The sequence below is a fragment of the Palaemon carinicauda genome, chromosome 15 (assembly GCF_036898095.1).
Source record: "Palaemon carinicauda isolate YSFRI2023 chromosome 15, ASM3689809v2, whole genome shotgun sequence".
Classification (NCBI taxonomy): domain Eukaryota; kingdom Metazoa; phylum Arthropoda; class Malacostraca; order Decapoda; family Palaemonidae; genus Palaemon; species Palaemon carinicauda.
In genome coordinates, this window is record NC_090739.1 from 52285286 (window position 1) to 52300896 (window position 15611).

Here is a 15611-nt window from a genome sequence, read left to right on the forward strand (position 1 = left end):
TAGCCTGATTTTTACATTTAATTTTAGACAATTTGATTTCCAAATTTTACTTGACCTACTCATTGTCTGATTTGCTTTTTTCAATCTTTCACTAAACTCAAATTCTAATGACCCTGCATTGGAGACCATAGTTCCTAAATACTCTAATGATTGTACCTCATTAATCCATTCTCCTTCCAATGATATTTCTTCTTCCATTACATATTACGCTCTTATCACCTCTGGCTTTCTTCTGCAGTATTTATCTTGAGCACAACCTCATGTGATATTTCAAGTCCTGTGGTGTTCTGCTAATAAGGAAGTATCATCAGCATACTCTAGGTCAGCTAATTTCCTATAAAAAATCTACTCTAATCCTTCTCACCATATTCAAGTGTTCTACGCATTACAGAATCCATGAGGAGGATAAACTACATATGTGACAACTCATTCTCAAGGAGCACTCCGCTGTTCACTGGAAATTCATTTGAAAGGACTCAACAAACATTGACTTTCCACTTGCTATGCTTATATCCCGGCTTAATCAAATTTACGTATTTTAAAGGAATTCCATAAGAAAGGAAGACTTTCCACGCTATCAAGGCTTTTTCATAGTCCACAAATGTCATCAAAAGTGGATTTCTATATTCTACACATTGCGGCATAACATATCTAAAAATGAAAATTAGGTCAGTACAACTTCTACCTTTTCTAAATCCTGCTTGTCCATATCTCAGCTTTTCATCAATCTTTCTTTCTAGTCTCTTTAGAATAAGCATACTATATATCTTCATGACAACTGACATAAGCGTGATGTCGCTTTAATTATTACAATCAATCAGGTCTCCTTTTTTTCAATTTTCACCAACAGACCTAACAACCATTCACCAGGTTTTGCCTCTGCATGCCACATTCTACAAAATAATGTTGTAAGTAGTCTGGGAGTCACTTCATTTTCAGCAAGTATCATCTTAGCAGTTATTCCATCGTAACCAGGGGCTTTATATCTTAGGATTTTTTTAATAATAGCTTCGACTTCAAACACATTGAATTCATTCATGGACACATCAAGGTCTTCATCAGCTTCAGGTATTTCAATCAAATTATTCCCTTCATATCTCCTATTCATAACCTCACTAAAGTGTTCCATCCAACGTTGTCTTTCCTCCTCTTCTGTTGTTGTAACAGATCTAGGTCTCTTGTTGAAGGGTATATGCTTCTTTTTCTTTACCCCCATAGAGATTTCATTAATAATTCTATGAGCAATTCTTACACCATAGCCACTCCCTGAATTCCTAGCTTTGTCAGTCTCATCTGCTTTCCTGTCTAAATATTTTCTCCAGTCATTCCTGGCTTTTCTTTTGACCTCACTACCAATACCGGAATACTTAGCATGCACTACCTAGTTATTGTTATTACTTCCTCGAAAACTCTCAACAATCAATTTCTGTCTCTGTCTCCCTTTTGTAGTATCCCACGTATCATTTGATATTCATGGCTTTCTTGTAACTGTATGTCCCAAACCTTCACCACCAACTGACTGATATATGTTCTTAATATCACACCATTTTTCATGAATTGTCTGCTCGTCGTCTCTCAAAGTCTCTAAGACTGCAAATCGATTCCTACATTTAATTGCAAATATTTCTCTGTGCTCATCTTCCAAAAGCTTGGTTGTATCAAACCTAGGTATTCCATTTACAGTTCTGTTGGGTGCTTTCAGTTTTAATTTCAGCGTGGCAACGAGGAGCTGGTGATCACTACCAATATCTGCACCTATATATCTTCTGACTTTTCTTAAAGTGTCCTCCTCATCTCTTTATTAATGGCTATGTGATCTTTTTGATTTTTGTAAATGCCACATAGTGACGTTCATGTATATTTGTGGATGTCCTTGTGCTGAAAAAAAAGAGTGCCTCCAATGACATGTTTGTTTGTTGAACACACACTAATGAAATGTGCTTCATTTTCATTTGCAACTTCGCCAAGACCCTCAACACCCATCACATTCTCTATACCTTTATTATTCACCAATTACAATTTTCATGTCTCTCTTTTGGATCTCATCAATTATACCCAGCCGTTTTTCTTCAGGGGAATCATTTGATGGTGCACAGCAAACTATAATACTCATATTACTCTGCTTTGATTTAAACTTTGCAAATAATAATAATGTACTATTTACAGCTTTCCACTCAGTTAATGCCTTTTCTGTTCTTGCTGTCATCATCATTCCTACCCCTTCTCTTCCAACGCCATCTGTCCTTCCTGAATATATATATATATATATATATATATATATATATATATATATATATTTATGTATATATATTTATATATATTTATACATATATTTATGTATACATATACAATATATATATACAGTATATATATATATATATATATATATAAAATTGCCTTGGTCTAAGGTTTACTTATCAATCCCCTTACAACGTGTTTCACTCGCACTCAAGGCCAATATAATCCAAATTATATTTCATAAATTCCTTCTCCACTTGCTGTAACTTCCCAATTTGATTCACGGTTCTAACATTCTAATTACCAATTTTCAATATTCCTTTAGTATTTATAAATCGGGAGGTTCTTAGCACCCCGCTACGCTCAGGACTGGGAGCCATTCTGTCATCTTCTCTTTCTATCAACTGACTAAATCCATAGATGATTCATTGGCTAGATTCGTCAAAGGATAGCCAGTTCCTTGCGATGCACGGTGCCTATCTAATCAAGGTAAGTGGCCCATTCCGGTCCTCACTATTTCCAGTAAGATCATCCGCCAGGCGGCAGGAATAAAAGCCAAAGAGACATCTTGTCTATCTCCTTAAACCCAATCCGTCACCCTACTACCAGTGACTTCTTCAAGATTTACGGGGGCATTTCCTCCACACCAAAAGTTCTCGTTCCTCTCCCAGGTTGATCATCCGCTTATTTAACCGTTGGTAAACATGGATTTGCTGAGGTATACCCCAACAAACACTGCACTACTGACCTCTATCGATGGGCGTCTACGGAAGGGTAGTGAATCCAAAGGAGAAAAATACCCCTTAAATGGCAGATGAGCCTCTTCATGAGTGGCGCATAGAAATATAATTTCAATTCTCCCGGATTGGCTGGAAATGATAACATTCTCGCGGCCCTGCAAGATGCCTAAGTCACCAAATGGATGAGGACATGTGGGGTGGAAACCTGAAGCCCTGGATTTACTTGCAATTGACCAATATGAAACAAAGGAATTTAAGTATATATTTGTGTGTTATCGAAAAACAATTTGAATATCAAGAACATCGATCCATACAATCAAATAAAAGGATCACTGTTTGGGCAAATCATAAGAAAGGACTTATTATATTGACGAGTGAGTTGAAACGTGCTATATGTGTCCCTGAATGTATGTTGTAGGCCATTCAATTTGCACTAACCTGGGAAACGCTTACAAACAAATAAAATAAAATGCTGATAATTTTTTTTTTCTATCTGAGAAATCTATTTTCATAACAAGCAAACAAAATACGGACGTTATTAATTATAGTTACCAAAGAGACTAAAGGTAAAATAAATAAGAAAGTATCGAGAAAAAATAACTTTCAAATGAGTATATGCATAAGACCGAAACAGTCACAACCAACACCACCGAAGAGGCGAGGGAAGATTCGGGTAAATTTCTGCACATCTAAAAAACGAGCGGCCAAAGTTTCCAGGCTCCCATTCCCAAGAAATGCAGATATGCAAAGCATCGGCCGCACAAACTCATAAGTTTTGCTAGCAAGCACATTTATAAGGCAGAATATCGCAATTTCTCTTCCTGGGCATGAAAATGGGAGAAAACGAGGGGAAATCAAATCTATACATTAAAATCCTTCTGTTACCAAAGACGACCAATTCAACATTCTTGTCCGATTAATATGCAAAAATATTGGTAGTGAACGAAATGTCCTTCTTACCTGACATACAGTTGCATCAGACATTTATGCCAATGTTTAACGCTATCCATTTCTTTCAAATTATAAAGATGTAATTTACCATTGGTAAGAACAAGTAGGACATTCTAAACTTTTTTGTTTCATATAAATACAGCATCGATACATAATTGTTTCTTCTCCTAACATTATGATCTTTGCTGAAGCAATAATCTGTAAAAGGAACAAATGTTCAACAACTATGTGTCCAAAAAGACCTCCTCAACATAATCTCACATAGAGGCAAAGAGCTCATAAGTATTCGAATTCCTATTTATGCAAGTCACGCTGTACTTGAAGAAGGAACCCATTAGCATAATGGCATTGCTCTGCCAGGGTCTCCGGCAGGAGCGATCACTTTGTCAGAACTTCGGACGAGGAGCAAAGAAAAAAACTTCAAACCGACGAGACCAGCTATTTCATTTCAAGTTGGAAACAAAGACAGCCTGTTTCTATGTCTTACTTCACCTCCTGAAGGTGGCACGGGCTGGGGGAGGTGGGTGGGGCATTGGAGGCAAATGGATCTACCTCTTTGTCGGAATTCTGTCAACGTCCAACTAGAATTTCAATCCACAGTCCTCTCCATATTTGCTTCTTATACCGTCATTGTTACTTTACATCTATTCTAATATTTTTCATATATCCATAATCAAGAGAATTCCATTTTTTTAAAAAGATAAGATGTAACTAACTTATATTCATGTAACTAACTTATATTCAATGACCAAGTAAAATTATTATGTGTGAAGTACATACAGTACACACACAATAAACTCTCAGAAAACTAGTATGAAGAGAAAAAGATAGATAAAATTCTATGTATCTTGACAATGGCCATTCTAAGAATGAGTTAGGTTTAGGAATACGTCAAGTCCTCCAATTTTGATGATATACATTTTTGACAGAGCAACGAACAATCACCTCCACTTCTTCTTGGCGTTATCAATCTTTCTCTTTCCTCCATAGCAGCGACCCGAAATGATCGACTAGCGATTAGGTACCTAATTCACCACTTAGGTAAACAAAAGTATATTAGATTCTAAGGAACGCACACATTCGTAATTTCGTCCCTTTTCGTTTGGTCCGAGATTCGAACAAAGGCCAGTCAGATAGCCAGATGAGTGCACTAACGATCCCAAGGTCAAAGAGAGAGAGAGAGAGAGAGAGAGAGAGAGAGAGAGAGAGAGAGAGAGAGAGAGAGAGAGAGAGTTACTTCAACATTAAAACTAATATTGAAAATGCAACGAAGCACACAAGTAAATATAAAACATTCAAAGAAAATACTACAATATTCCGCACAAATGCAAAATAAATGAGTGAGAATAAAATCATGATATCAATTAGAAACCATAAAAATCGCAGCATCGACTCCAGGTAGTCATAACAAAAAAACCCCAAGGAACTATTTTAGCATAAGACCAAAATCGAATTTTTTTAATCACAGGAGTATGAATTGAAAACAATTCTAATTACGGATATTTAATAAAGCTTTTGCATAATAGACAAACTTAATTCGAATCAAAGGTAATCTATTATTTATACTATATAAAGTAAATAAATACAGAAAGTATATATTGCGAGCAAAAGTGGGCTTCAGTTATCGGAAGCTTTTTAACTTGTCAATTACAAATATAATCAAACTAGATATATTAGGTTTGTTTTGTATTACATTAATGTTTTAAACTTTATTTTTTTTATTTCCTCTAATTTCACGCGGAAATATTCTTTTCCATACGAATGACTGGTCATTTGGAGTAACAAAAGCAGTGAATATTATTTCTGCTGATGGAAAGGTAAGACTTCCATATCCTCAGCGCTGAACTAAATTCATTTATGATATTATGCTCACTCCAGGGTTAAGCTAAAACTTTGTTGTAGACATGATGATGTTGATCATGATCATTATTAGCAAAGATGTTTCGTAGCTTCTGTTAGAAAAACAAGATGCTCTAAGCTCAAGGCATTTGGATACAGACAACAGCTCAATACAAGAAAAGAACAATGTAAAATACATGAAATGAAACGATTCAAACTATATACACAAACCAACATCAGCCTGCCCAGTATTAGTAGTAGAGCCCAGTGAGGAAAGAAAATAAGGAAATAAATATACTGCATTAGAAGTTATTTGAACAAATTTACATGTTTTTACCCGTCCAGGATACTGGGGATTATACTTTGGGGAAATGATGATTACGATAATTCTTATTATCATTATTTTGCTTTTGCTGCCAATATGTATAACCACAGTGTTGTGCCTTTAACTTTCCCTAAACAAGACAAAAACAGTAAATCAAAGACTGTTTTCGCCCAAAGGAAATGATGAGTAACAATATCATAGTTGATGCTAATTTGTGTAACTACTAAGAAATTAAAGTCCTTAACTCCTCTTGACCAAGACTTCAGAACAATAGATCAATCAGAAACTTCATACAAATGAGAAATGGTTGTACAAACAACCACGCATCATCTCTTGATTTCCAACGAAGGCGGAGAGAGAGAGAGAGAGAGAGAGAGAGAGAGAGAGAGAGAGAGAGAGAGAGAGAGAGAGAGAGAGTTAATGCGTGTGAAATACATCTACAAGTTATATCAGAGAGAATTCGGCCACTCGAAATGGTGGGATGTAGGTCCCCTATACTGACTACTCACTGGAATGTTGATTTCACATTAAAATGTAGATGCTTTTGGTTTGTATAAACCCATCTCAGAGATGCAGTGAATATGTCTCACCAGTAACAGATCCTGAAAGGATAATGCCAACTAAAGACAAAGCGAAAGCACATTAGGACTGGCCTTTGATTCATCCAAAACAAAACTAATGGAAGACTAACAATCTCAAACCGGGGATGACTATGGTTTCAAAATTAGAAAATGATTTATAACTCTGACCTCCTTTAAATAGTTTAAGTTTATTTTTAGGTTTAATAGTTTTATTTCCTTATTTCTAAAATATGCTGTTGATATATGACAGATCTAATTCCATCCTCTAAAATTCTAACACAGTAGAAGGAACAAAATAGAGAAATGGTGCCATATACATCCAGACGTATTTCAATTCACTTTTAAATTCAACTATAGAGTGGAAAAAATAAAACTTGACAAGTATGAAAGATTTTTTCCCACTTGAAGACGACGAATAGTCGCACAAAAATTAATTCAGAAAACAACTGCCTAGATGGGCTGTGTGTATTCAGCCAGAGAACTTAAGTCATTCGTATAACGAAGATTACACATTTGAGGACAAGCGGTGCCCCGAGAAGCCTCGCAAAAATAGAATATGCCCATTATAAAAGTACAAAGTAGCTTCAACGTTCCTCCAGCTTTTTCCAAGACAAAATTCCATAAAAAAAAATTTAAACAAAAATAATTATGTAAAACGCCACAACATAATCAAGTATCGAATGAAAATGACAGAAAAAATTACGTGAAGAATATAAATTAATACAATATAGAATTTATCAGACTTGTTGCATATGCAAATGATGCTACTCTCTTTGCATCAAATCCATCTCCTGCATCTAGATCTGGGGTTGCTCAATCCCTTAATAGAAATCTAGGTAAAATTACTGCACGTTGTAAATTATGGGGAATAAAGTTTAAACCTAACAAAACTCAAAGTACGACTGTTAGAAGATCAAAGAATGTGGCTTGTGACGGGCCAAGAGAGGGTTGTGAACTCAAAGGCAGGATGCAATCAACTGAGTACTTTATTAAGGAACACTCTCCTTTATATACAAAACCTCAAGGCAACAGGACATAACATGTTCGAGAGACAGACAATGTTACAGAGCAAAAACCGGAGACATGATTATTCAGGTTCTTTTTAGTGCGAGGGAAGAGCGCAGATACAAGCATAATATATACAAAATAATTTATGTACAATCGTATGACACACGGTTGGTACATGGCTCCCCCCCTAAAAATGACATACTGTACATGTTAAATATGGCACCCTGATCTAGAGAGGCGAACTGTAGGCGGGTCATCTGGCAGAAAACGGTGATAATAGTTGATCATGCCCAAGAATTCCTGCAGAGCTTTGACGGTCGAGGGCGCGGGGAAGTTCTGAACGGCTGCTACCTTCTCAGGGAGGGGATGGACTCCTTCAGGAGTGATACGGTGCCCTAAGAACGACACTTCGTTGGCGCCAAAGGTACACTTGTCATACCGGACTACAAGGCCGTTTTGTTGCAGGCGGTCGAGCACGATGCGCAGGTGACGGAGGTGTTCCTCTTTTGAGGAGGAGAACACAAGTATGTCGTCCACATAACATACACAGAAAGGGAGGTCCCCTAAGATGCCATCCATGAGACGTTGAAACGTTGCCCCAGCATTACGAAGGCCAAAACAGGAGTAATTGAAGGTGTATGTACCAAACGGAGTGGTGATGGCGGTCTTGGGGATGTCTTCTGGGTTCATAGGCACCTGATAATACCCCTTCAGGAGGTCGAGCGAAGAGAAAACCTTCGCTTTGTGCAGGTAGGAGGTCACGTCGGCAATGTTTGGGAGGGGGTAGTGATCCGGATCTGTTTGCATGTTCAGGCGCCTGTAATCCCCGCACGGACGGAGGGAGCCGTCTTTCTTCAGAACGATGTGTAAAGGTGACGACCATGGGCTGGAGGCCTTTTGGCAAAGGCCCATTTCCTCCATTTCGGCGAACGTCTGTTTGGCGGCTGCCAATCGTTCCGGTGCCAGACGTCTGAATTTTGCGAAGACTGGGGGTCCTGTCGTCTTGATATGGTGATAAATACCGTGCTTGGCAGGAACCGTGGGCATTTGGCGAAGTTCTGGACGGAAAACTTCCGGGTACGACGTGAGGAGGTGGGCGTAGGCATCCGTGGGTGCGCTGATGTGGAGAGCGAGGTTAGAGGGGGCGGGTTGAAGAGGTGTCGACAAGTACGAGTCTGTGTTGACCAATCGTCGGTGGGCGACATCGACCAGAAGGTGGAAATGAGAGAGGAAATCCGCACCGAAGATTGGCATTGTGACGTCAGCAACGAGAAACTTCCAATTGAATTTACCGTTTCCGAACGATAATGTGAGGTTCTCGTAACCGTAGGTGGGTATCGCAGATCCGTTGGCAGCTACCAAGCGGACGTCGGCAGATGTAGACAGACTACGTCGTGCCTTGAAGAGTTTCCTTGGCAAAAGAGAACGACAAGCACCCGTGTCTACCAAAAATCGCATGCCCGTTCCTGCATCCTGTAAAAAGAAAAGATTAGAAACACGGGAGGCCACCGCCACAAGCGATGGCCTACTTACACATTTTTTGGCCACTGACAATCCTTGGCACATTTCTTCGCGGTTGCCCCGAATCTGAAGTGGTAGTAGCAAAACTGCGGTGGATGGGAGGTAGTAAGTGGCTGTAGAAGTCGTTCGTTGGGGCGCGAGCGATTGGTGGGTGGTGGGCGGCTTTGTCGCTGCTTCGGCACGTCACGGGGTAGGCGTGTATGTCCTACGGCATTCATGTCAGCTTCGGTTGACGTTGAATAGGCATCCTCTTCGTCAGGGGTGGAGGCGTTGATGGAGGTCTTGAAGTGGCTGTCCATAAGGGCGTCGGCTTTGGTCATCAAGTCCTTTATGGGTAAACTATCGACATCGGGTATGGCAGCGCGCACAGGTTCGGGTAAACGGCGTATCCAAAGGCCACGAAGTAGGTTCACCTCACGAGGAGAGCCGTCTGCGGCAGGTTGAAGGCGAGCGATACTGGTCATTTCCCTGAGGGCAAGCGAAGCCCTTTGGTCCCCCAACGGTTGTTGCGAGAGCTGAAAAAGCTTTGCTATACCGGCGGCTGGCGACGGCGAGTACTGCTGCAGAAGGTATGTTTTGAGGGCGTCATACGCTATTGGGGTGTCTCCTTGTTCACAAAGCCAGTCGGATATTTCTGGGAAGGTGTCCTCGGGTATCGCCGCGAGAACATAATCCGCTTTGGTGGTTGAGCGAGTCACGCCCCTGATACGAAAGTGGACTTCTGCGCGCTGAAACCAAGCAAACGCCTTTCCGCTGGCAAACGATGAAAATTTGAATGGAGCGGCCGCAGCACCAACTGCCGTAGAGTCCGCCATAGTACCAACGATGAAGGGGCGAGGGGGTGGGGGTGGAAGGCGGTGGGAGCGAGTCGACTTCCGGGGTCACCAATGTGATGGGCCAAGAGAGGGTTGTGAACTCAAAGGCAGGATGCAATCAACTGAGTACTTTATTAAGGAACACTCTCCTTTATATACAAAACCTCAAGGCAACAGGACATAACATGTTCGAGAGACAGACAATGTTACAGAGCAAAAACCGGAAACATGATTATTCAAGTTCTTTTTAGTGCGAGGGAAGAGCGCAGATACAAGCATAATATATACAAAATAATTTATGTACGATCGTGTGACACACGGTTGGTACAGGCTCCTCAACATAATGATCTCAGCATCAATATTGTTTTTTAACTCTGTATTACTCTTAAAATCTTAGGTGTGATTTTTTATAGCAAATTTACTTTTGCGAAACACATTCAGTCTTTCTCTTCTTCAGCTGCACAAAAATTACATATTGAGAAAGTCTTTTAAGATTTTCAATAATCAATCTATTCTAGAGAAGTACTATAATTCTTTTATTCAACCTTGTTTCGAGTATTTTTCTCCTGTCTGGTCTTCAGCTGCTGATTGTCATCTTATTTTGTTGAACAGGAACTTATGGTTTATTAAATTTCTTATTCCTGCTCTAGATGTTAATCTTTGGCACCTCGTTCAATTAGTTTCTTATGCATATTGCATAAGATTTTTCATAATTCTTACCATCCTTTATATTAAGATCTTCCCAGACAGTTCCATCCTGTTTGTAATACTAGATATGCAGTTAATTCTAATAGTCAGGCCTTCTCCATCATGAGGCTCAATACTACAGAGTATTCTAGAAGTTTTATTCCAGCTGTGACCAAGTTGTGGAATGATCTTCCTAATCGGGTAGTTGATACGGTGGACCTTTAGAAGTTCAAACTTGCAGCGAATGTATTTAAGTCGAACAGGCTGACATAAGTCTCTTTTTATAGTTTATTTATCTATTTTAATGTTTTTCTGTCCTTAAAATATCTTATTTTAACTGTTCTTTACTTCTCTTGTAGTTTATCTATTTCCTTTCCTCACAGGGCTATTTTCTCTGTTGGAGCCCTTGGGCTTATAGCATAATGCATTTTCAACTAAGGTTGTAGTCCAGCTAATAATAATAATAATAATAATAATAATAATAATAATAAAATGGCTGAGAATGTTTCAGAAAATTATGGAAGCATTACGACTGCGGAACAAATGAGATGTCAATGAACTCTCCGGTCCTCTGCAATTTCTTTATCCCCTTAAAAGTTTCACACCCATAATGTTTGTTTAACATATTCTCCTTATACTGAAGAATAATAGCTTCAAAACCCTATTTTATTTCAATCTTGAATAGTTTTCCACTTTACTTCCTATACTTGATGCTCCTTACTCCCGAAATAAAAATTCATAAAAAGAAACTAATCACAACAGAAAACCTAGCCCACGCGATAAAGAATTTGAGAATGAAAAAAAAAGCCTCTGCTGATAAATGTACACAAGCCCGCAAATAGTGATAGATCAGTATGGATATCAACATTCATCCCCATAACCTAATTTTGGAGACACCACCAGATCAACTAACATTCTTGAAGCTGGCAATGTTTATGAGAATATTGGCATCCCTTCGTAGTTTCCAAACAAGGCCATAAATGAGCACAATTTATCTTTTATTACTGTTTTATCCATAACTAGTATTGCAGTTGTTTAATTTACAGAAACAACTAAGACTTCAACGGCAATCATCTTATTCTTGCTGTAACTAAAATGTAGTATTTCCTCTGAAATACCATTCCAAATAGTTATCTACTTACCTACCTCACTTATATCTTGAAAAATTAATACCTACTCTTCCTGTATACTCGGATTTTCTTACTGATAAAAAAAAATCCCAATTGGTACAACCAGCCCCAAGACTGCCAACATTATATCTATTTAACACATATTGAAGTATCAAATCCTTGAACACTGGGGTGCAGTCAATCTCAGAAGTCCGCCGACACTCCTGGCCATCACTTTTCCAATGAGGAGAATCCTTAGGCTCACTGACGTACGTGTTTCTGCGAACATTTGAAGTTGACTGTACATGACTCCTTTGTTCATCTTGGAACTGTCTCACGTCGAGAAAGTTTACAAGGTTATAACCGGATCTTATTTTACATGGCCTACATATAAATGGCCCTCTTTGTGCTATCCGGGTGCATGTTTATATAAACTCTTCAACCTTGTCAATGACTTATGTATTTTTTATCAAACATTTCTTTACGAGTAAACAATAAAAATGGTTAAACATGGAAAGAGACATTCAGAATAAATAGCTTTTATTTTCATAAAAGAGCAACAAAAAGCGGTTTTAACAACATAAAGAATAAAATTAAATGGAAACAGAGTCCCGTAGCATTAATAAAAAAATATATATATATTTTCAGATGAAGTATGAAAGGAGAGTGGACAAGAATGTAGCTAGGAATATGTCACAATTTTCCATTCTTCCTATGCGAAAGAGCTTTTATTACAGGGAAACACAAAAACACACATGAATAAATAAAGTGTCTGGGGGCACGTCACCAATACATCATCAGGAATAAAAAAGGGATACTACTCAAAGCTGCAATAACATGACTGATAAATGAGACCATCACTTACTTTGACACTGATATCCCTGCTTGCCAAAACCCCTGAAAGAAAGGAAGAAAACAAAATTAATTATAAAACACAAACCATAAATTAGTTTAATGGGGTAATCCAGAAGTATAAAATTCACACGCAGACAGAGAGAGAGAGAGAGAGAGAGAGAGAGAGAGAGAGAGAGAGAGAGAGAGAGAGAGAGAGAGATTATTCCACAAAAGGTAAAGACCAGTTAGTAACTCCTATTATCTAATTTTTTCCTCTTTATTATTGAGAATTTTTTTAATAAAAACTAAAAACACTTACGTCTATTCATGTATGAATGTCAAATACACAGTTATAGTAAGTAATCATCTATAAATCAAAGGGCGCATCTCATTACGATACAGCAGTACGACAATACAAAAGCGCACACAAAAATTGTATGAGCTTACTTAGCATATTAACCATCTCTCTCTCTCTCTCTCTCTCTCTCTCTCTCTCTCTCTCTCTCTCTCTCTCTCTCTCTCTCTCTCTCTCTTCTTGTGACTTTCTCAGTGCAAATATTAAACAAGCCAGTCACACGTTAATAAAATATGAACCATTATAAATATCTACTGAGGGATACTTTCCTCTTGGTAAGGAGGTAATCAGCTCTTCTAGGAGGACACTCCAAAATCAACCATTGTTCTCTGGTGTTGGCTAGTAGTGCCATAGCCTCTGTCCGATGGCCTTCCACTGCCTTGGATTAGATTTCTCTTGCTTGGGGGTACACTTAAGCACGCTGTTCTACCTTATTTCTCTTCCTCTTGTTTACTTTTGAAGTTTTAATAGTTAATATGTGAAGGCTCTTAATTAATATTGTTACTGTTCTTGAAACATTTTATTTTCCTTTTTTTTATTTTGATTTTTGTTTAGATATTTCCTTGTTTACTTTCCTCCCTGGCCTATTTTTTCCTGCTGGAGCCCTTGGGCTTATAGCATATTGCTTTTCCAACTAGGGTTATAGCTCAGCTTGTAATAATAATAATAATAATCATAATAATAATAATAATTATCATTATTAATAATAATAATAATAATAATAATAATAATAATAATGAGGCAGCACCTACGAGAGGAGGTGAAAGTTATATATAAGCTGGGGAAATTAAAGGTAACATCTGAGAGGATTGTGAGAGGCAAAACCTCAGTGGAGAATAAAAAGTGATACGTAAAACAGGGATGAAAAGTAATACGTTATAGTGTAGATGAAAAGTATCACCTGAAAGAATATAGGAAAGGTGCAACATTAAAGTGAAGTGAAAGGTAAGACATCATAAAGGAAAGAAAATTTTAAACCTTGGAGGAGAAAGGAAAGGTAACACCTTAGTAGTGGGAAAGAAAGGTAAAACCTCCCAGAGAAATAAAAAGTGATGTGCAGTAGACGAAATGAAAGGAACACATGAGAGTTGAAAAAATGGTAATACCTCACAGGAAAAATTAAAGGTAAATACTTCAGTAGGAGAAATGAATGGTATACTTTATGGGTGGCAATAAAAGAAAGACCTCAGAAGGGAGTGAAGAGTGAAATCTTACAGGGGAAATGAAAGGTACCATCTCAGAGGAAAAATTAAAGGTAACATCTAACAAAGAAAATTAAAGGTAATGCCTTGAAGAAGAAAAGAAAGATAACACCTCATTTGGGAAAAATTAAATGTAACACCTCAGTTAAAGGAATAAATGTAACACCTCATTTGTGGAAATAAATAGCAAACCTCTTATTTGTCGACACGAAAAAAACTCCGTTGGGAAATAAATGATAACACCCTAGATGGGAAAATGAAAGGTGACACCATATTCGATTAAATGAATGGTAATAACTTATTTGGAAAATGAAGGGAATCACCTCAGTTGGGAAAATGAAAGGAATCTCATTCTTTTGGAAAAACTGCAGTGAGCAGATTTCTTTATCTTTTGTAGAAATTAATAGTGATTCCTCTTTTGGGGAAAATGAATAGTAACATTTTAGAGAGAAAAAAAAAGTAACAAAGCTGGGGGAAATGAACGGGGACTCTTTGGGTCCGATACAGAAATATTACACACCTGTTCGAGAAATGACAAGCAATACTTAAGGGTGGAAATTAAAGGTAAATTTTCATAAGGAAATGAAAGGCAATGCTTCACCGGGGAAATGAAAGACAACACCTCACAGGGGAGGGTAATACAAAGATAAAATCTCTGAAGGGAAATGGAGGGTAACATTTACTTGGGGGAACTAAAAGAAATATATCAGAAGGAAAAATAAAGGTAAAATGTTACAGAAAAATGAAAAGTAACACTTCGTCAGAGAAATAAAAGATAACACATCAAAGGGTAAATGAAAAACAAGACCTCACTTGAGGAAATTAAACGCAACACCTCAACACGAGAAGTGAAAGGTAACACGTCAGAGGAAAAATTGACAAAAGTAATGTCTTAAAAAGGAATACATAGGGTAACTCATCAGTTGTTCAGTTGAGGGAATGAAGTTTAACAATCTAGTTGGGAAATAAAAGGCAACTCCTAACTGGGAAATGTGACATTCTGAGAGGATATTAATTATTACATGTTATAGAGGAAATTAATGTAACACGTCACTAGAGATAACCAAAGGTAGGAAGGAAAGGTTACACGTAACAGGGTAAGTTAAGTTAACACCTCATTTATAGAAGAGAGAGGAATCCCCCAAATAAGGGAATTTAATGCTAAGCACTTATAGGTAACACCTGATTCACTGAAAAGGAAAGTCACGTTTTAATTCAGGAAAAAGTAACATTTACGTTGTGAATTGGAAAGTAACACCTCAGTTGATGAAATTAAAAGTAACACCTTAGTTGGAGAAATCAGATGTAACATTTCATCTGAAGAAATGAACGATGACACACTAAAAGTTAAATATGATAGTTCACAGGGATATCAAAGACAATAACTTATGGAAGAAATAAAAGGT

At 37.8% G+C, this 15611-nt stretch overlaps 1 protein-coding gene across 5 annotated transcripts in view; it reads right to left on the bottom strand.

The window, feature by feature from the left end:
- The window catches only part of LOC137654607 (protein kinase C, brain isozyme-like), an 854153-nt gene that overhangs the window by 258898 nt on the left and 579644 nt on the right, over positions 1 to 15611 (bottom strand). For all 5 annotated transcript variants that reach the window (XM_068388394.1, XM_068388395.1, XM_068388393.1 and 2 more), the window contains exon 2: positions 12680 to 12711. In XM_068388394.1, coding sequence (XP_068244495.1) covers positions 12680 to 12711 — 32 coding nt within the window. The remainder of the gene's footprint in view (positions 1 to 12679; positions 12712 to 15611) is intronic.